This window comes from Epinephelus fuscoguttatus, linkage group LG2 (genome assembly GCF_011397635.1).
Source record: "Epinephelus fuscoguttatus linkage group LG2, E.fuscoguttatus.final_Chr_v1".
NCBI classification, from domain to species: Eukaryota; Metazoa; Chordata; class Actinopteri; order Perciformes; family Serranidae; genus Epinephelus; species Epinephelus fuscoguttatus.
In genome coordinates this window covers 16,679,687-16,703,035 of record NC_064753.1, presented here as the reverse complement: position 1 = coordinate 16,703,035, position 23,349 = coordinate 16,679,687, and the positions used below count along the sequence as shown (strand labels likewise).

At 42.9% G+C, this 23,349-nt stretch overlaps 1 protein-coding gene across 8 annotated transcripts in view; it reads left to right on the top strand.

Annotated features, from left to right (window-relative positions):
• celf6 (CUGBP Elav-like family member 6) overlaps window positions 1-23,349 on the top strand; it is a 151,663-nt gene that overhangs the window by 9,561 nt on the left and 118,753 nt on the right. For all 8 annotated transcript variants that reach the window (XM_049565999.1, XM_049566026.1, XM_049566021.1 and 5 more), the window contains exon 2: window positions 2,099-2,181. In XM_049565999.1, coding sequence (XP_049421956.1) covers window positions 2,099-2,181 — 83 coding nt within the window. The remainder of the gene's footprint in view (window positions 1-2,098; window positions 2,182-23,349) is intronic.

Sequence of the window (23,349 nt, the reverse complement as noted above, 5' to 3'; positions counted from 1 at the left end):
AAACTTCTTGGCAGCATGTTTCAAAGTAGCACAGTTAAAAATACCAAAAAAAAAAACAAAAACAAAAAACAAACAAAAAAAAGGTTATAGCAGTTGCAGAAGGGTGTCAACAACAGCCTACGATTCCCATAACCCTTTGCTGAGACATGCCCCCTGGGGAGGCCTCGGCTCATGTCCCACAGTTTTGTAATGTCACAAAGGATGAAGAGTGTTTCCCCAGGCGCCCAAACTTTTCTGCTTTGCTGTGTGGCATGCTGTTTCATCAGTGTCGTTTAGGTGATTTTTCCTCTTGAGTAACTGCCTAGTTGTGGAGGTGGGTGAAGGTTGTCGTGAAAGGGAGCTCTCTTGGCCAGGCGCCAGAGTGTGTTGCTGGGTTTTGGGGCTGATGGGTGCTATGTGTTGCATGCCGGGTATCATCTGTATGTGTGAGTGTGTGTGTGTGTGTGTATATGAGTGTGCTTGTGTGTCTCGTTTCTCCCGTGGGAATCCTTGGCAGCAGGTGTGACATGTAGTAATGGGAAATTATGCTGCACAGTGCAAAACCTCTTCTGAACGGGGTCACCCACTGTCAGCTCTGCCAAGCACGTAACAGAGCAACCACTCACCCTTTAATGAAAGCTGTCACATTTTTGTTAGGGACGTATTTATCGATGCATATTCATTCTGTTTTTCTGAATTTTCCAACTTAAAGGGAAGTCTCCAGAGATGTGTGGGGGTAGAGTTTCAGCTCATCACCAAAGGATTTTAATTACTTGGCAGCAAAAAAAGAATGTGCATACTGTTTGACTTTTTCCTCCTGTGCCCGGTTCAATAACTATGAAAGTGATCATTCATCAGAAAGCAGCGTGCATATTTTTATAGTAATGAAAAGAAAACGATAACAACCTTTTTGGGGTGACTAAGCAGTTTCCATCACATCCTGATTTAAACTTAACCTCCAGGAACACACCTGTTTTTACACCTGTACGTTGACTATTCCTGCTGTTTGCTTGTGCTCACCTCAGATTAAACTGAACAGGGAGAAGACAGCAACAAAAATACAAACAATGCAGCAAACATTTTACCCTCACAAACAGTTAGCATATGCATGAGCTCCGTAAATCTAATCTGAAGGGGTTGTCATATTCTGAAATGTGTAAAAATTTTAATCTTATTTCTCAACCAGCATGCTATTTTCTCTGAGGGTATAGAGCTATTAACTTCAGAAAGCCACATTCCAATTGTCGGCGCAGTATATGAATTCCATTTTAATATAATACATGTTTTTGGCAATAGCTTGTAAAACTCCAGTAAGTCTTATATTACCGCTTGCGTGGAATTACTTCGGTGAAATCACAATTCTGCGGGTCCATTCTGGAGGTTACTATGTGGTTTTTGGGGGGAAGTGGACTGTAGGAATGCTTAATCTCTGAACAGACATCAATGGAGAGATGTTAGACTGGCTTTACATAGCGCATTTAGAATGGACTTTCACTGTATAGTCATCCAATGAAAATCAAGATCTGTGTTTGAGAGTTCAGTCTAAATAGGCTTACATAAAGATGATGGAGAAAGCTTTAGTTTATCTTTTTTTAATCTATGCTCTTAGCGTTTGGAGTCAGTATTTTTAAATGTTAGACATTTTGTTTGATGTCTAATAATGCTGAAATCCCTAGATCCACATAATGACATAGATATGGCTTTATATGTTTTGGAGTTCATGATTTGTGGCCTCTGATATAGTGCTTAAGACTATTTGGAACCCAAAAATTCACATAAGGGCATAAGGCATCCAGGGTGCAGTACAAAAAAACAGGAAGATGAAATTTGCAAATTTGCATTCTCTTATTGGTTTGTTATGTATTATTATTGTTTGTCAAGTTGTTTTTATGTGTTTATTTCTCATCATGTTATTATTTTACTTTAGTTTTACATTTGTTTAGTTTATTTATTTATTTTCGATGAGGGTAGGGTTGGGGGACAAGGGGAAGCTTGCCTAAGGCGCCGAATGTGCTAAGTCCCGCACTGGTCACTGTAAAAACTGTTTCGATCTTTTTGTTACAAATGGTGGTTCATTGTGGAATAAGCTTATCTCTCTGCTGTCTCCCTGATTCTCTAGGATGTGCCTTTCTAACATACTGTGCCAGAGAGTCAGCACTGAAGGCCCAGAGCGCCCTCCATGAACAGAAGACTCTGCCAGGGGTAAGTGCCCCCGATCTGCCCTCTGTCATAGGCTAAAGCCCCCGGGGCAGCCAGCCTGGCATGGGAACCTACATTAACATAGGGATTATATCACACTTGCGCACACACAAACGCGCACATGCCGAGGCACATGAGGACACAGTATACATTAAGGCACACATTCAGGCACACACACACACAGACACAGACACACACACAGATATGGAAACAGATGGAAAGAGTCACTCATACTTTCTCAGACTCCCTCACAGCTACTTTCTCTCGTTCGCTCTCACACACATTCTTTCTTGCTCACTCACTGACACACACACACACACACATGCACACACACGCCGACATACTAAAAGAGTGTGAGTGGCCTATCTCACCTTGCAGTGTCTTATTACACTAATCACCCCGGCGGAGATATTTGATAAGCGCTCCTTCATAACAGCCTGTGCCGTCCTTCCCCTGTCCTCTCACAATATGGCTGCCGCAGACACTAATTGCCTTGAGGAATCCCGCTCTCATTATCACATATAATCAAACAGTAAGTATAAACAATCATTTTTACCATGTATATCACCATCTGGTGTTTTTGTTTTAATTCTCTCCCCTGTTTTTTTTCCCTTTTTTCCCCCCGTCTTCTATCGTTTGCCTTTGGCGGGTGGGTAACTTTTTCAATTAAAATAATGGCCTCTTCAAACGACACAGGTAAAACGTACCCAGTAGTGGGCTCTTAAGCCCACCCAGGAGGAGACCCTCAATCTGGGATCAGCGTGAGCTTGTGGTCTCTATCTGTACTTGATGTGTGTGAGGGGGATTCGACTCTCACATCAGGGGAATTATCGAGGTGTGATTGAATTACGCCCGCGGGTCCCTAAGAACGAGAAGCTGCTCATAGTGCCCAGACTCCTCACTGCCCCCTCCACCCCCCCATTTCCTTTCACCACAAACCAAGACACCCTCCCAGGTTGGGGCTTTAATCAGAGCCTCGGGATATCCATCTAAATCTCCAGGGAGGAAGAGAGGTACAGAGAGACAGAAGAAGATAGGAGGCATGAGACAGGAAGTAGGAGAGGAAGAACGTATGGGTAGGGATTGGTTAAAAGGGGGGGCATGGGGACAAAGGTGGTTGATGGACTTGTGGGGGCTGTATATTGTTCCTCACTGTTGGGTTAATCAGCTGTTTGCACTTCACTGCATTTCATAGGTACTTCACTGAACGTTAGGCACACAGGTACACTGCGGCGAAAGAGCCCCTGGGAGACCAGACTCCCTGGCTCGTTACCGCCTCCCGCAGCTTCATAATGAGATGATTGTCATGATGGTCCTGGATAGGTGTTCCTGTCTTTATTGCCCTCATGGAGGGAGATTCTTGTTTGTCTTTATCTGGAAAGAGGTTAATGGCATGTTCTGTGGGGTTTGGGTAAACATTTCCTCTGTACAGCTCACAGCAAGGGGTCAGTCCTGCAATCTCAGGCAGAGCACAGACTGCATACAGAGGGCTAATAAAGATGTTCTGTCTTACTGTGTGTGTGTGTGTGTGTGTGTGTGTGTGTGTGTGTGTGTGGGTGGGGGGGGTGGGGGTGTTGATGCGTGTATGAGACAGGCCGAGAGAGAGTGAAAGAGAGAAAACAAGGAGAGTTGGAGGGAGACAGAGACAGACAAAGACCGAGAGAGGTGACACTTCTGGACAAGCCTCATTGTCATTGTCATGGCCTGATGCTTTGAGGTGCTCTGTCGTATAATGCTGCCCTTTCAGTGGCTTCTCCACACAGGGTTGCAGACATGATTGTGCAGTCCGATTGTGGCGGTGTGACTGTCAGGCAACCTAAATGCAAATTTTGTTCCAATGAGACATCTGGCATTTAATAAAAATACCAAGTCTTTTCCTGTCAAGATGATACATGAAACAAAATTAAAATAAAATGTTGGACGAACAAAATAATACAAACACTGTCTAAGAAATGTATTTGACGGCAGGTAAATCACATTCGCAGTAGCGGCGGCACAGTTATGTCATATGAGGTTAAATGCAAATTGGAGTATGTGTTAGCTTTAAAACAGCTCTGGCAGTCTCAGCCTATTTCATCATGTTTATCCAGCATGAAGTCCCTGTATGGCCCCCTCACTTAGACCTAAAAGTCAATGTACTTTTCCACAAAGCTCTGGAGCAAAGAGAACGCTGGATTTCACTCATTTAACTTCCGCGTTTGATCCAGACTATAACACTTTGCAAAGGTTTCTTCAAATAGAGCCGGCAGACGTGGCTGCCGCTTGAAAACATACCAACGGGGAAAATCAAGGGGATGAGGAAGAGTGTGCATATGAGTTTGATGAACGGTTTTCTCGGTGGCCATTCAGCTTTGGCCTGCGACAGAAAAAGCCAGAGCATTGTGAGCATGTCCTGCCTCATTCTCCTTCTGACATCTATCTAAAAGAAAGTACTTTCTACTGGGCAGAGTGCAGAGGTGATAAGAGCGTCCCAATTCTTGTCCCATGTCTTCATTTTTGTTGTCTGTCCGCCACAGTAGAGTCTGGTGCAGCTTGGTTGGTTTAGAGACAGAGACATCAGGACCAAGTTATAGTACTGTGATAATGTCTAAAGTATTATTTACCCCCCAAAAATAAGGTCTGCATATAGCAAAGGCTTGTGGTCTTGGCTTAAGCGGTTTGAATCTTTGGACAGGTGGCCTATATTTCATCTATAAGAGCACATCACACACTGAGCAAGCCACCTGTTAATGATGTTGTCAGCAAAGTAGTAATGACTGTGCTAAGTGGCTAATGGGCATGTACCTACTTCCATGTTTCAGATGATACATCATGTTTGTAGTCGATGAATGAAGATGAGTTTACATATCACCTTGGGTTCGTCCTTCACCTTCTCAAAATGATCCCACACTTTGAAATTCCTGTCCAACATGTTATTAACTAGCATGTGAAATAACTGCAGGTACCAGCCCTGGAAATTAACGTGTCTGTCCTTTCAAATTAAATTCCCACATGGTCCTGTCATATTGGTTTTAATTTATTTTGACAAGGCGCAGCTCCTAATAAAATTGAACTTTTTGTTTTTTATTTTTTTATTTTGTTTTCTCTGCGACTAAGCGACCAATGAAATCTTGCCGACTAATGACCTTTCTGGTTGACTAACATTTGTTGTAGAGTGGTTTTCTCGTACTTTGGTGAAAACAGCCAACTGGCCAACTCATGAGTGCTGATCAATGGACCATTGTTAATATTAGCTATCATAGCTAAGTTGCCTGCAGTTAATTAGCCTCACATTCATTCAGCAACCAACAAGGCACACAAGAACTCACCCAATATTTCCAGTGGCTTTGTACACTTGTACCTGAGCAAATGGCAAATAACAAATAAACAAACAAATAACATTCTTATTGTGTTAAATTTGTCAGATAGCGCCTAAGAGGTCTGAGTAAAGTCATTTGTTGCCCTGCATGTGCAGACAGTAGATGCTTTCAATTATTTTATATTCATAAAGTATACAGTATAAATGTGTTTGTTAGATGTACCCCCAGATCCTCCGTCTCTCCCAACTTAATGGCTGCGGCCTTGCACTGTACATTTTGTCCATGACCAGTGATAGAATAAAACAGTATGTTTCTTTCTGTGGTTGCTAAAAAGCAGCTAGCATAGCAGATCTAGGCAGCTAGTTAGCACAACCAATATAGAAATTTACTACTAATAATAAATTACTAGTTAATTTCTCTTTTAGTGTGGCCACCTGCATAAAGATGGCAATTACAATTAGCTAATGGAACATTCCTGAAGGCTTACATTCTTTATACTGGGTTTATTGATTTTGCCTTGAAAAATGTAGTGTTACATGTTTAAGCAACACATTCTTACTCAAGTTCATGATCAGATCATAAGTATCTCAGTCAGAATGCTGTATTTCCTCTTCTGCATCCCTCATGTAATACTTTCATTGTTTCAAAGCGCCACTTTCCCTGCACAGTGTGGATATTTTCATATTAACACATTGTGTGCATTTCACAAAAGGAGGAGACTAAAGGCTTAACAGAGCGACAGAGAGGAGGCAGATATATTTGCGTGTGTGGTCTCAGCAGGAAGCTTACCAGTCTTACATCATCTCCAGATTGGCTGTGAATCCTAAATTTTCCATCACATTCCCTTATTTACCAAGTCTTGTACCGTGGTGCGCGCTGCCTGTGAATTGCCACCAGAGGATCCAGCTCTGTCTGTTGTGGCTGAGGCGAGCTGTGTTTACATTGTTTGATTAATTGCATGTAAAGAGCATAATGAGCTCTTGATGTCCTGTGCATCCGATCCTGCTGCTACAGTTTGTACAGTAAATGTAATCAGAGATTCAGCCTCTTGCCCTTGGGGAGCTCATAGTGCTGTTGTGTTTACGTGCGCATTCAGCATATCCCCCGATGTAGGGCAGCGTGGCACTGTGTGTGGACAGGTTAGGTCATGCCTGTGAATGATTTCTTAGCGGATCTGATTAACTCCTAGGATGTTCACACACTGACTTGAGCCAAATATGAACATGCATTATCATTTCCTTCATACATCAAGACAGTTTATGTCGCTACAGGCTGTTGTTTATCTAGAAACTTTAATGCAATCATGATACTTTTCTTGTAACACCATAAAAACAGCAAGAAAGTATACATAAAATTTGCAATAGCAGCACTGAGATGTTTTATACAACTAGTTGCCAAATAGCCTCCCAACCTGCTGCTATTGAAGCGGCAAACCTTCAAATGAATCCTGCTCTGTCCTTTCAGGGCCACGCCGCTTTCTCCTCTCAGGCCAATTAGCTCCTGGTGTTCGCATGTAACAAGCATGCTAATTGGGCGCTACTGAAACCCAAAAGCCAATTAAAATTTTCTAGGAAAAAAGATCCAGCTTCTCTTTGTCTCCCATTCACTCGTGCTCTCTTCCTACCCTCCCCCAAGCCTTCTCCTGCCTAGTCACATTTCTACCATTTTAATTCCCCCACTTTTTTCCACCCTTTATCTGTGGAATGTGCTGAGTGTGGGGTGGCGCCCCAACCTTATACTTGTCATTTACGTCAAGGTTTCTGTGGAGGGATCCACATTTTTGGGTTTTTGAGTTTTAGTACCAGCAGCATCTGACCCCTGTATTGATGACGAGGCAGCCAAGCGCAACAGTGAAGACGATATGAGAGAGAAAAAAGTTACCAACTCCTACTTTCTGAAGTGTTTCTCTTCAAATCTGAAAGGGTAAGCTTGAAGGTATCAGCTTCCACCAAAGTGAGTAGCAAAATGTTTGGGTTTCTCAGATTTTTTTTCTGCGTCGTCAGTGCATGAAAAGTGCAGAAAATTGACTTCTGTGTGTGTCACACAAAAATGGGTCAGGGGGAAGATTGTGCAATACCAGTATTATGTGTCACTAAGCACACTGCCATGGACCAGTGCATTCATGTTCTTGACACTCTCTCCCCGCATCACACCACAGATGCGGCCACCGTAGACCTGCCATATGTCTTTGTCTGTGTCTCTGTGCACGCTGAGAATAAGCAACCAGCATTTTTCCCCTTGACATTTTTACTCTCCGAAAATCACACAGATGCCTTGGATAGGCAGTGAGTATGAATGCATAACAAAAAAAGTTTAATTTGAGTCAAAGTTATCCAAGTCCAGTGTCAGAAATTAGCAAGAGCCACGGGCCATTTGGCCCGCAATTTATCCAAGAATGCCCCCAAAAGCCATGTTCCGGGGGCCAAAATTGCCCCCAAGTTTTCGAAACAACTATATGTATTTATATTTTTAACAGTATTACAATCTGACATTAAAGTATAATTTTATTTTCATTAAATTAATTTACCGTCACGTCTACAACTCATTTTCCAGACATAATCAACGAGATTGCACTGATTACGTGAGAGTAATCTGACAGAGAAGGGGAGGGGGCTTTGCTGTACCATAAGTATAAATTAACCATTTCTTTGGTGATCTGTGTCTACACAATGACAAATGAATGAAAAATTAAGGTAGAATGAATGTTAAATTTTAAATTAACTTACTTCCAGGATTGCATCTGAGGAATTTATAGTAATTTGGCCTTTTTAACAGTAAAAGTAACTGTAATGTGGTGAAACATTAGTACTGCTATCAGTAGATTAATGGTTAAATCGTCACATTTAAACTGGTTGAATTATAGGAAATCTGAGTGATATTTTGCAACCATAACTTTATGTAACCCATTATTTATTTCATTTATAGTGGTTTCTACTGAAGAGTGAAGACACTATCTTAGTTGGTTTTGCTTTTCATGTGCTTATTGTTAGAACATAATTACAGTTTTTTGATGGCCCCCAAACATTTTGAAAATGCCCCCATTTTTTAGACGGTGGGGGCCAAAATTGCCCCCCAAATATTTTGTTAATTTCATACCCTGTCCAAGTCTGTTGCTTGATTTTAGTCTTTAATAAAGCAAAATTTTGTTCACGGAAAAGTGACTTCTCTAACGTCACCTCTCAGGGGAACTTATGATGAGGTGGTAAGAGATGCAAGTTCACACTCATAAATAAACACAATAACATTCACACTTTTAAATGCACTAACATTCCTCACTCTGGTACGTTATCACCATATATCTAGAAATGTGTTAATTGATATATTCAGTAGTAAGGGTATTCTAGGTGAAAGTTTTGTGTGCATGTGTGTGTGTGTGTGTGTGTGTGTGTGTGTGTATGTTGCAGCATCAGGGCGTCTTATCAGAGGACACACTGAGCACCTGTCCAGCGGGTCCACTCCTGGACAGACATGCTGCAGTTTAAACTAATTACTCAGGCCACACAGGGCCTTTACCCATTCTTTTAAGGGACAAATTGCGTTCTGTTGCCGATCAATTTGTCCTCCGTGCCAGATTTGTCAACCTCCAGTGCCCCTGAGCAGTTGCCATTATGAAGCAAAAAAAAAAAAAAAAAAAAAAAGGCCTGGGCACTGGACGTGAGACCTCTGCTAAGGCTCCCCCTGCTCTCCTCATCATCAATTACGTCTATATCATTTTCTTTCTGCTGCCCGCTTTAGAAAAGAAATTAAAAAGGGCCATTGTTTTTCTAATCCCCCTGGGATGAAAGCATTTACTACGCTGCTGCACCGTGCACGGCCATCCTGCCGATTAGGGAGTGAATGGAATCACAATCGAGGGATGCACTCGGCATTGTCTCCTATTATGTGGCTGGTGGCCCTGAATATTGTGCAAAAATTAATTTCGTTCCATCTGATGGGATTTTCAACCTTGGAGAGTGCGAAATGTTAATCCTGGCAGGCAGGCGGGTGGACATCGCGGAACGCCTGGCTTTTTTACTGGCGAATGTGGACGGGGCGAAAACATAGTTGATTGTGAGAGAGCCCTTAACCAGCCCATAAAGATGGCAGGCCAGAGGCGCCGGACAAATGAGCAGGAGAGATAGTGCTTTTCAAAGGCCGCAGGGCAGGAGAGTTTGGGTGTTCAGAGGATGGCAACAACCAGGCCCATTTGTCCTCTTGATCTTGAACATATACTGCAATACAGTATAACAGGCCAGTGCCCAGGTTGTTCAGGTGGAAAGAATCCTACCTTTACTCAAACCAGTTGCCAGAATAAATGTTGGCATTGGACATGTCTGCAGACAAATGTCTAACGTTTGTATGCTTATATGTAGGAAATACTTTGAAACTTTTCTTTTTTTATGTTTCAACAACAGTGTGGTTATGCTATAGCACAAAATCCACAGTCATGGATAGGACAAGATGATGTTTTGACTTAAAATACCCCCTTTTGGTGGCACTGTACCAGCAGGAAGCTCAGCAATGTCTGGGTAAAAAACAACCACTTTTTGTGGCACTATCCCAGCAGACAGTGCAGCTATGACTTGGTAAAAAAACACAGCCTCTTTTTGTGGCACTATCCCTGGTGAAACACAGCAATGAGTTGCTAAAAAACACCCAGGTTTGTTGGTTAAAAAGCTTCTGGAAATGCAGTGATGACTCCCTAAAAAAAAAACAACAGGTTTTGTTATTTATTTGTCTTGAACAGTGGTCTGCAGCTTGGCAGGCATCTTGTTTAGGTGACACATCATCCACCATCCCCTCCACCTCCCAGTGACAAAGTCAGCTTGTATACTACGTCACTTGAGAAATACTGATATGATATTTATGAAACGTAGAAATGTGATGTATCTGTGGTTTGCAGAACCGTGCAATGCCAAGATATTCTTCTGGCAACTGGACACTGGGCTGCTTTTTCTTCACAGCAGAAGCAGTGTTTCCATGTTTCTGTGTACCACTCATTCATTCAGTGTTGTGGGCATTAAAAAAATGACTGTGTGCTTTCCTGTTTTGGTTTCGAAATGGGTAATCTGCTAAACAAGAGAAGCCAAAACCAAAAAGCAGGTCTCATTTCTGTTTCTCCTATACGTATGGGAGTCTAGACAATCACCCAGTGATACACCATATAGTTTAAGTGGAGACAATTACGGTCTTCTTAATTGACAGTGAAATCTAGTGGCCATGGTCATCAAAGCAGCTCTGGTAGTACTTAAATACAGACAAGATAATGACTTTGTGGCCAACCCTGGACTATTTACCAAACCATAGCCTCAGCTTTCAGTCAACCTGCTTAATTTGTGACACATGGAATCCTTCATCACACCACCAGAACCCCAGTACTGGTCATCCATCCCTTCATCAGTAGTAGAGGAGGTCTGATGCAACATCACGGTCACATAAACTGTAGGGTATGTATATTATATACAGTAGGAGTTACATGTATGGGGGTTATTTTAGGGAGGAAGTGTGGGAGTAGGCATATATTGTGAATTAAAAAAAACTTTCATTCTATTAAATAAAAAGCTGATAATGTGTAACTTTAACTCTGTAATATGATAGAGTAACAGGAATCGTTGATGTACAAACTGAGAAAGCCTTAACGGAGTGTGATTGCCTGTATACTAAAATATTGAAAGGTGTACCACAGGCAGTGATTTAGGAAAGATGAGCATCAGTCTCACTGGATGGGTTTTGTTTTAATGTGTTGAAAGCTTGTAAGCAGAGCGGTTCCTTCACACCCTTCCTCCACGCCGACACATTCACTATCTTTCTCCTCGCTGACAGGTGGAGTCAGACTCCGCCATGCATGCTCTCCTGTGCTAATTTATCCACTTCTTTAGCTGTAATGAGGCAGAACTGGTAAATGTGGGGACAGCATTGTTAACATTGCTGCTTCACTGGGGAAGAGGAGAAGGCTGACAAATAGTGGAGAAGGATGGAAATGAGGCCCGGGTGCTGTCATACCTCCAAGAATGATGCTTTTAGTCTTCTTTTTTTACCCGGGCTGGATCGCTGTCTCTTAGTTAGGCTGCACGCTGGAATATGACATTTCCTAAACCAATTAAACATCAAACTTTCCGTTGCATCAAGATCAGGCTGTCTGGCAATAACAATTGGAAAGAGAAAAATCAAAAACAAACCAAAAACAAAGACTTGAGGCTAGATCTTTACCTCAGAATCATCAAAAATGCTGTGGATTTGGCTAATTAACTTCCCATCCCATTCAATTTGAGGAGATCAATTTGAGAAGATCAAGGTGTAAATCTACCTTTAAAGTTGTGTGATATTCAAAGGATGCTTCCATCTAGTTTCAGACAATGTGATGTCTCAATAGAAACAGGTGCTGGCACCCCACATTGAGTTGGTAATGAGAAAAGGTGTTGTCTTTTACGAAGACAGCTGTGTTGAAAATTGAACATTTTTTTGAGTCCTTACTTTTCTTCCCTTTACCCCTGCTAGTCCCCCCACCCCTTTCCTTTCTTTCCCTTTTCTCTCTTCCCTGTCAAACAAGTCAGTAGCCTTTCATTGCAATTCACAACTCATTCTGGCAATCACTGAAGACATCCAGGCAATCTGCACGTATTTGTTCAAAGACAAAACAAGGGGTAAAGACAACATGATGCTGCTGAGCTCAGCAAATCACTCTGGCAGCCCCAGTTATCAAACACTGTAGTTAATCACGTGGACTAGTGTAAACCCTGTGCTGATTTGAAAATGATCTCCACAGACAGTGACACACACATATGCGTACACACACAGAGGACATTGGAGGCACCTCTTATGACTTGTGAAAATATGTGATTGGACATCTGACATATTTGGGAGGGGACACAGAAGGGGAGGGAAGGGGGGGGGGGAGAAAGAGCCAGGGCACAAGGAAAATAGAGCAAACGAGGAAAGCGATGAACTGATTAGTCATCATGGGAGAGAGAGGGAGAGAGAGAAAGAGAAAGAGAGGGAGAGATGCATTCTTGCATAATTAACACCCGAGCATCACCAGGACAAACTCCTCCATCAGCGTGTCCAAAGGATTAACTACGCCACGCTCCTCTTATCTCCCCCATTTCGTTTAAGAAAGAAAATGACCTTGCGCTTGTTTACATGCTGATTAAAGACAGGAGGGAGAGAAGGAGACAGCGAGAAAGTCAAACTGTAATCAGAAGAGTTTGTTAAGTGAAGTATTTTTGGTGGTGCGTTCTCAGCAGATAGAGCGAGCCGCAGCCAGACTGTGTCACAGCAGCAGCACGCAGACAACCACCCGATGTAGCAGCTAACGAGCAATGAGTGGGCTGGGACAAAAAGGAGTGTGTGCACGCGTGTGTTTGTTTGTGAAGGTGGTGTGTGATAAAAAGTATGTTTGGTGTGTGGGTGGTTCCATTAGTTAGCCTGCCTGTTTTATTGCACTGGGAATAACTGCTGTTTCTGGGCTCCTATGAGTCAGTCTATATACTATACTATCTGTGTGTGTGTGTGTGTGTGTGTGTGTGTGTGCGAGAGAGAGAGTGTGTCATGCTTGTGTATGAAATGTGCATGTGAGTACTCTTGTATTTCTTTTCTTGTTAAAACCAGTTTGAATTTTAGACCTTTGAAATATTTGTGCAGAGTCATTGTGGCTTCTTGAACAGGGCAGTTTAGGGTTCTTTGGCTTGGGATTAAGGGAGCTATGTTTGCTATTTTCTACGAATGTCATTTGTTGGGAAAACCACAATGAAGCGCTGAAACTGTGATTGAGACTCGCAGGTCTCTCTTTCTCCAGCCAGAGGTACTGCGGTGGTTAGTGTTCCCCAACACGAAGGCCACATTTTCCCTAACCCCTCCCTCCTGCTTTTTCCTTTTCCCTTGAAAGTTGTCTCTTTTGCTTTACTGCAGGGGATAACTTTGTTTTATCATTTAGCACTGGAATAGCTGCTCCTCTTTGAGCTACTGAATCCTTTGTGCAGTAAAGCAGTGCAATCAGAGTACCCACGAAATCTCAGTTGTTGAGACTCGATGTGAAATGCAGCACAGGGGCATTAAAGGGTGTCAGTATTTTTGGCAATAATCAATCATCAAGATAAATTGATGTTAAAAACAGCATGCAGCAGGATTAACATGAGACTTTGGTGATATTTTTTTTATCAAATTTCCTTTTATTCAGGCAGTAGAAAGGGTCCACCCAGTTTGTGTTATCACTCGATTAAATGCGTTATTAGTGGTTATCAGTGTCATAGATATTAATTGGAAGGGACCTGGTACACCGACTAGCATGTTTAGAATGCCTTTATCAGTGCATTAAATTGACATGTTTACAGTTGTATGGTGATGGAGGAAGTCAGCTGACGTAGCGTTAGTATAAAGAGCAAGAAAGTCCAGTAGATGGGTCAAACACAGGACTGTCACCCAGGAGACTGGGGTTTGTTTCCTGTGTGAAACCAAAAGTCACACTTGAGTTATTTCAAGTGTGTGACAAATGTCATGTGAAGTGTGTCACGTAACGTATGTGATTTATGTCACATGAAATACTATTGACACACATCATTCTTAATTTAGGCCAAACGACAATGTTTTTTTCCAAAGCTAAACATGCAGTTTTTTTCTGGCATGTAAAGGTCCAGTGTGTAGGATTTAGGGGCATCTACTGGCAGAAATTGAATATAATATTCATAACTATCTTTTCATTATTGTACCATCACCTGAAAAAAAGAATCATTGTGTTTTTGTAACCTTAGAATGAGCTGTTTATATCTACATCAGGAGCGGGTCATCTTCCGCAGAGTCCGCTATGTTGTTTCTACAGTAGCCCAGAACAGACAAAACAAACACTGGCTCTAGACAGGGCCATTTGCATTTTCGCATCAGCCACCGTAGTTCTTCTACACACTGATGGGAGAAGTTTCAGTTCTGCAACCACACCACTACATGCCACTACATCCTTTAATGTGCAGATACCAGCATTCTGAACATACTAGTTGGTGTAACAGGACCCTCCTACCCACATCTATAACACTGATAACCACTGATAACACCCATTTAATCAAGTGATAACACTTAAAACAGAAGGGTCATGGTTAATGTATGGTAGGCATTAGTAAATTTAATGAATACACTCAAATTTTAGCAAGTCTTTCTTAAGACAGCAGTCAGGCGCCCATATGTGGATACTGAAGCAGGTTTTGCTTGCTGTGATTATTCCTCCAAACTGGCATCTTATAAAGTTCTAGTTTTGTTGTTGTTGTTTTGTGAGAAAATTCCCCCTTTGTGTTACCATTTCCCCACCACAGCTCAGCAAAATAACACTGCAAAGAGGGGATTTTGTACTGAAAACATTGCAAGTTGGATGATACACACTTTTAACTCAGACTTCTGAAGTCTCACATTAGCTTCAGCTGAACTTTGAAATGCACTGAACAATGATTCTGGATTTTCTCACCCATCTCTTCCTTAATGGCCGGTTTCAAAATAAGAAATTATTACAGCAAGTAAAAACTGTTTCAATGTACATACAGGCATGAGAGTGTTGTTTTAAGACGGACTTGAAAAACTGTGAGCATATCCTTTAATGTCCTCACAAGTATAGTAAGACCATCTTAATATTCTTTGCAGTTTGTTTTCTTTCTTTCTCCCTCTCTCTCATTGCTCAGTCCTTATTGCGTTCATGTCTCTTTTCCTCGTGTCACTACAATATTGGTCCTTTATCCTCCGCAGACTCTGACTCACACAGGCTCTGACTCACACAGACAGGAAAAGAAAGTTATCTGGGTGAGGAAAAAAAATCTGTGAAGTAACATTATGAACATACAGAATATGAATCAAGTAGTTTATATCCTTTTCTTTCTCACTCTGTGTGTGTCCTACATTTCTACAAGGCTTACTGGACACCTGCTGGGGACTATTTGAATTGCAGCAGTAGAGAGGGAGCATTTGCCTGAAAGGAACAAGTATTGCATCAACCTCACTTTTACCATTTAATGCCTGGGTTCTCTATTGACAACATCAAAGACACAAATATATTTAAAAATAAAACACAAAATGCTGGTTTATGCCTTTTTAACATCGATGTACAGTGCTACACACATTTTGTGAGCATGAAATTTCCTTTTTGGCCATGCTGAATTATTTTTTTGGGAAGATTGACAGTCATTCAAGACACAAAATTACCCATGGCGATGAAAAAGCAAATTACTGTAATTATTTTTTATTATTATTCAGTGGTTTCAGTAATTAATTTTTGTGATCGATTCATTTCAACATTCTAGACTAAAAAAAAACACAGCAAACATAATAAAGAGCAACTGTGCCTTGAGTTAATTTCACATGTGCAAATGGCATTCATGTCCTAGATATACAGTTTTGAATACTGAAAAGTTCACGTTTTTCTGACTTAATAATGCTTTATGTGTAATTGTAACCATAAATAACACGTTCTCATCACAGACATGTAGATAGCGAGACAGACGGAAAATGAGAAAGAACAAGATGGCAATGCAGAGGAGTGAAAGGTGAAACGGGGGTGCACAAGCCCCCTTTCCACTCAGTCAGGTCTGCCACGGCAGAGGAAAGCTCTGACAGTGAGGTGTCAGAAATAGCACCAAGGCTAACACCTCAACTCTTGCTTATTAATGTATTGTTCTCCTAGCCGCCTCCCTATCACACACACAAGCACACGCACACACAGCAGTCACACAAACAATGCACAGCTCAATCACTTGTACACAAGGCTGGTGAGCACACATCTCACCCAAACACACACACACACCTGTGCGGGGACACACACACACACACACACACACACACACACACACACACTACGTTGTCAGATCAATATTGCATTACTGCGGTATGTTCTCCACTGAGAGGTTACAGTGATAGGTGAGGGGTGTGGGTAAAAACCTTCTCTTCTGTCTGTACAGTGGCCAGGCACACGGGGCAGATCTGAGGAGACTTCACAGCCCTGACAGCCAGTTTCACCTCCTGGCTTCATCGCTGTCGCTCCCCGCTCTCATCCAAGGCTCTGCCTCGGGCCTATGATCATCTATACAGCATGTGTAGGGTGAATAGAGTGTGTGTCTGTAGTTTCTGGTTCAGAATGTGAGAAATACTCTCTCCTTTTTTGGCTTTTAACTCCTGTTCCTGCATGTCCTGTGAAAACTACAACTGAATATGGAAAGACAAAGCCCCTTTTGTCCATTAGAAACTATGAATTTTTTCTTCTGTTTCTTTTTTTAATTTAGGGTTAGACTGATTTTAATTAAGACTAGAGTAAATTTTTTTGGTTAAAGTTAATGTAAAGTTTAGGTTTTGTTTATTTTTCAATCAACAAAGTCTAATTCCCTAAGAAATTACAATTCTTCATTTGCACAAATAAGTAAACATTTTCTGACAGCATGCGGATGTGAATGCACAGGTAAACTTGTATGTGTATGTGTGAGTATATATTTATGCGTGCCCATCCAGGTTTGTGTGTGTGTGGCCCAGGAGTGGAGTCCTTGGTGCCGACTGAAGCTCCAGCTTTTCCATTTAAACTGTATCATTAAAACGGGCAGACAGGCGTGGGAGACGGCCCCTCCACAGCTCATAAAGTGTGAGTGCCATGCCAGGCGAAGTGCCACGCACCGCTGCGTTTACGGCAAGCCAAACGCACTTTTTTTTACACACCTTGTCCTCTCTCTCTCTCTTTCTCTCAAATCGCTTTCATAGCTATCTGTTTATATGATATTACTCACTCCCTGCTTTCCTACTTTTCCGGTTTGCCCCTGCTAAGTATTGACCGGTATTTCAACTGCCCCCTTTAGATCCCTCTCTCTTTTTTTTCTGTCAAATTTTTCCAACAAGGAGTTGGAGCGTAACATTGAAAGGGTATAATCAATGGAAAAGCACCACTTAGGGAGCCCATTTGATGCATACTGTAGGGCAGAGTTGATTCAAGGGTGTAGATTGAGTCAAGCCTCATTTCGTATCCTCCCCAATTAGTCATCCAGCTTGTGCCCTCTATAACCCCCTTTTCTCGAGAAGCACCGGGCCAGACGGGCTCTCGTTTCACACTAAACTATGGATGAGTTAATTTTTTTTTTTTTTTTACCCTCTAACTCCCACAGCTTTTTCTGCAAGAAGATAGAGCCATACCTTTTTTTTCACTCTCCTCCCTCCCTTACCTCCTCCTTCTCACCTTTACTGGGTTAAGCCCAGTCAGACCCCCCCCTCCCCAAACCTCCACATCTCCTCTTCCACCTCCTCTTTCACTCCCTCGCGCTCGCACCTCTCCAACTTTTCCACCCGTCCGCCCATTTTCCCTCCACCATAAATCTCTACCCAAATCCTACTTAAACCCGCATCAGCAGCTGTCCTTAAAACTCCATTATCTACAATTACTTCAGCATTAGGGAGCCAGAGCACACCTGCCCCCACATAAAAGTGCCCTCGCCTAAAAATATTAAACCTGCCCAGAAGGGATTTGTGCTATTTTATTTTTCTCTCCTTTTGTTGTACCTGCGGCGTGGCTGCCCTCATGGTGAGGCTTGTGAACCAAAAATGCTGGCAGTCTGGATTAGTGCTCCTGATGAGTGGGTGGGTGTGTGAATGTGGGCTGTGTGCACGGTATTTAGATGGGTCGGTTTCCCAGCATGCTCACAGGTGGGAGGTCACTGGCCCTGCCTGATTGGAGGAGGATGCCGGTGGGCTGGAGTGTGCGGGCTCATTTGCATGTCTATCATTGCTGACTGTGTACACACACATAAATGCGCAGCTACGACAAAACATTACGTAGTGTTCCTTCAGGGATTTCTTTCTGTGGGAGTCCACTTTGTACAGTATCAACCCCACCCAGTCATATCCATCCTCTGTGTATACTGGCTTTGTCACTGGGTGAGATAGCTGAGCATCAGCTTGAGCATGCTTTGTGCAAAATGAGTATTAGTAAGGAAAATGTAATGTTAACAATATTACAGCAACAAGCTTAACATTCTGATGATGCAAGTTAGGTACAGACTAAAACCTCTATTACACAGAACATAATCTAAACTAGAAATACTTTGCATAAAAAAACACTTAGCCAAACACTCAACACACAATAATAGTAAGGTGACATGTTGCTAAGGTATTTGTTGTATCCACCCACACGTCTAAAATACCTAAACATATTTTACTTTTTCTTGGTAACATTTTCTTCTTTCTTTGTGTATAAAATTGATAAAAAGCAAACTTGTTTTCGAAAGTGACCCTGAAATATACGTACGGTAATTGGTGATTGCAAAAGAGCTTCTGTTTGCTGCATCTCTTACTACTGAATTACTGCTGCACTTTGGCTCTATTCCCGTGAGGAAAATTCTAATCACAATCAAATTTCACCCTTGTTTTTGCTCTGAGCTGGTACAAGAACCGATCTGGTAATTAGCTGGTAAGGATGCAGAGTTTAGTGGTCAAACATGCTAATGGACGTCTGACAAAGGGAGTCCATTTAAGGTGAACTTGCACAGCAGATGCCAGTGCTGATGGTTCTAATAATGGATCTCAAGTTTGCATGTGTGCTTGTGTGCGTGTGTGAGATGTGTGAAAGATGCTGCAGGCTGGGGGGGTGAGAGGTGCGAGGGCTGGTAATGGACATGAAGGGATGTTGGCTGGTGGGGGCATGGGGAGGGGGGTGGTCGAGCGGACTCAGCTGTACTGTAGGTAGCCTGATCTGCTCTGATTGACAGTGATGGCAGATAAGGTGCTTGTGGAGAAGGGAATGTGAGCAGAGCTGCGGGCAAAGATAAGGGCCAAGATTAGCACCCTGCCACGTCACACACAGAGAGACAGCAAGGCAGAGTCCAGCCTAGGGTGAAAGATTGAGATGTTGACGTGGAAAGATATTGGCTACAGTGAATACAATGGGCAACCAGGAGAAAAGGCTGAGTTTATTGTATGTATGTGTCAGAATGAAGACTCTGCGTGTGTGTGTGTGTGTGTGTGTGTGTGTGTGTGTGCGCGCGCGTATGCGATTGTTCATCAGACCGTGTCCCAGGTAGCACGCACACACCCTGTTGAGTAGGGGGGGGTGGGGGGGTGGGGGTTCAAGGAGGAGGCCAACTAATCAGCTCATAATCCAAGCGGCTGCCGTTTCCAGGGCAACGCTGCTGTACATTCATGCGTGGCAAACAGATACACTCTCTCCCTTATTTTCTGTCTCTCTCTTTATGTTTGTTTCCCACCTCTCTCTCGTTCCTCTTTGCTCTTTCTTTCCTCCTTGGCCATTTCCTGTCAACACAGCCCCATTTTCACCTCTAATTCTTTCCTTCCCCTCTCTTTCTCACCTTTTTTTTTTCCTTTTTTCCTTTCTCCTCTCCTGTAAACACAGACCCCCTTCGTGCCCTCTCACTTTCTCCTCCTGCCTCTCACCATTCCCAATTTTTTTCCCTCCGCTCCACCTAACCCGTCAAAATAGACCCATATATCTCTCTCCTCCTCATTTTCTTTCTCCTTTCTCCGTCCCTGTCATCATAACATCTATCCATTCCTCCTTCTCCCTCCCTATCTTTCACTCTTTCTCATGCTTTATATTCTCTCCTCCTGTCTCCTTAATTTTCTGCCCTCCTCCCATCCACCCCCCTGTAAACACGCACCCCATCTTTCCTCTCTCTTTCAGCTTTCCGCTTTTTAATTTCCTTTTTCTCCCCCCCCTTTCCACTCTCTTTTTTATTTTCTCTCTCCCTTCCTTTTTTCCTGTAAACACTCTTGTCTTCACCCCTCCTCCCTCCCCTCATGCCAGGGGGTCCAAGGTTGGTGTATTTGTGCAGTGATGTTGGAGGCCTTGATGATCACTCTCTAGGAGATGATTATGTGGTCAGGGCCCTGCAGCCTCCTCTCCTGCCCCGCACTGCTGGAGCTCTGCTCTGCTTCTGTGTGTCTCACTGTGTGTGTGTGTGTGCGTGTGTGTGTGTGTGTGTGGATGGAAGTGCACAATATGTGGATATAAGATAATTTGCTTGTTTCTGTATGTGTGTGGACATATTGTGTATGCATGCAGGTCTTCCTCTCATTAATCCATTAATAAAGGCTGCTAATAAATATGCATGTAAAAGACTGTAATATTACCTGTCATGAAAAAAGAAATCTTTAAAGAATGCATGCATATTTTAAGTATTCAATACGTTTTATTTCAGAGTTTGAGGATTTTAATATTGATGAACGCTGCTCATTTTGTACAACATTTTCTGAATAGGATTTTGATGAACAAATCCCAGTAGCCTGTGTGTTGGTGTGTGTATGTGTGTGTGTGTGTGTGTAGCCTCTCTCTCTCTTTGTCTAAGTCTGTGTCGGCCACATGTCTTTGCCTCACCGTCTGTCTGCAAAGAAGCTGAACACTCCTCTGGAGCAGTGATGTAAATAACACAAAACTCTAAAGAAACACACAACTGTAGCGCTCACTAGCTTTTGTGTGCTCCTTTACTATCCTTTACTCTCCTTTCTTTTGACCTCTGTCTGTTTTTCTCCCTCTCTTCAGTCTCCCTTCAAACTGCCGAGCCCCACCCTGAAAGCAAATACAGATGCCCGGAGCCTCTGGCATTTTGACTAGCTGCTATATATTTTACCAGACCGGGCTGTCTGATTACTCCGGTGCAAATGCGAGAGAAGTGTCGGTCTTGGTGTTCCAGCCGGCCAAATCACCCTCTATCTCTCTCCCTCACTCACTGCTGGAGCGATGGCCTGACTGCGCTCATCTCTTTCACCTAGGAGCACAAGCACGGGTCGGGCTGTGCCTCCATGCCACAGAGACAATCGATTGCTTTCATAAAATAAAATGGTGGACATGAAAGGAGCTTGATAAATGGCGGGCTATTTGGCCCTAATTGCAACCCTTTAAAATGTCTTGGTGATGGTTTGAGCAAGCTTCGACTGAAGTTACTGAGATCAAAGTGAAGAGAGAAAGATTAAAACGCACTGGCTGGCTGCGTCTTAACTGCATGTCTCCGACTCGTGACCCCACATGGCCTCCGGCTCAGAGGAACGGCCGATATTCTGCACCTTACAGCCAAATAAATCAAAGTCTCCACAGAAAGCTGTCTTATCGTGAGTTACGCCAGTTCCTGGATCCTGTTGCAGTTAATCATCATCCCTCAACCTCAATCTCATTATGGCTTACTAGCCCTGAATAAACACAGAAAGATGGTAGTCGAGTAAAAAGTGAGAGTCGGCACACACACATTTGCTGATGACAGTCATAAGATAACTTGTAACTGTCGAATATATGCGCTACAAAAATTACATAAAGACAGATGACAGTCAAACAAAGAAAGTATCACTGAAGCAGGGGGTATAGCAAGGGGTGAGGAGGGGTGGGTGTGTGTGTGTGTGTGTGTGAGGGGGGGTGATAGAGATAAATGGGGTTAGATCAGAAGGAGCCATTAGGACGATGGAGGGGAGCAAAGAGGGGGGAGAGAAGAGGAGAGCAGGGAGCCGGTGCTGGTCTGCCCGGCATCCCCTGAGCCGACTCGGAGACGATGTTTAATCAGGCCTGTGAACCTACGAGACTGAGGTCACCCCGGCACACTCATTAGACCTGATGGGAGCACTGTACCACGACAGATGAGTGCAATCTTTACTCCGTTCATCCATCTCTCAAAACACACACATATAATCACCTCACACCCCTTCACACAACCCCCCCCCCAATTCCTCCTCCTCCTCCCTTGCCCCAAATGCCTCATCTCTTCACCCTATTATTTGTGCTTGTGTATGTGCACTCAGGGACACAAATATACACATTCTTACACATCACACACACACTTTGGCTGAGCCTTGTCTTTGTGGCTTTGGCAGATACACTGTATTTAAGCAATAGTTGGGTGCGCGCCAGGGATCTCAAGGAAAGATGAGCCTCAAAATTGATAAAGTGGACAAAAGGAAATGACTCTGTAATGGATGGCAGAAGGCTCGTAGGAACAAATAAATACAAGGCTCCGAATGCACCATTGGATTAATAGCAGTCAGTTGTCCAAAAGCTTCATTTGCCAGAGCTCTCCCTTAAATACATTCATAAAAAACTAACCGCAGTGTTTAATCAATATGGTCCGCCACCTGGAAATGACGATTACTCCTCTCGGACCAAACATGTTGGAGTCGGGGGAGTTGATAAGGGTTAGACAGGGATGTTTGCCGAAGCTAAGCACACAGTTCTGTATGCTTCCCCCACCTACAGTAAGGAGCAGAGATTTATTACCATGCAAATGACAACCCACAGTGCATGCCAAGGAGTTAATTACATGCCAACCTATCAGAGGAGTTACATGACAAAATAGATTTGGCATTGGCAGATTAGGATGGAATCAGGAGGAAGAAGAGTAGGCGAGAGAAAAATAGGGAGAGAGGGAGAGAGAGAGAGAGAGAGAGAGAGAGAGAGAGGTGTTTGTATTGGTGCCGCTTCAATTGAGACTATTCCAGTAATGGTCACAAACATTTAGAGTTTGTCTGGACACACACGCACATCCACAGAAAAATAAACATCAGGCAGGTTAGCCTGCAGTATTGTTATTGCATCCAGTATTACAAAGAAAGACAATAAGTATATTGTCTGTGTTTTATTGCCTCTGTTGCCTCTCCCTCACTTCAGCAGCCCATCAGTTGGAAATATCCAAACTGTTTATATTACAGCACTTCTTTTGCTGAATGTTGGTTATTGAAACTGGCAAGGACCAGAACTGTCAATATAATGAGACAATATTCATACCCTGTGCACTCACTATACAATACAGAGAAAACAGGGTTGCATAGACATCCCAGAGCAAACAAGAATTTCATTGCCATTGTGCAAAAGGAAACTTACCTCTGCAAAAGAAAAGAGGGAATAAAGCATAGTTTATATTTCTCTTACGGGAAGAGCAGAGGATGTCCTATAAATCCT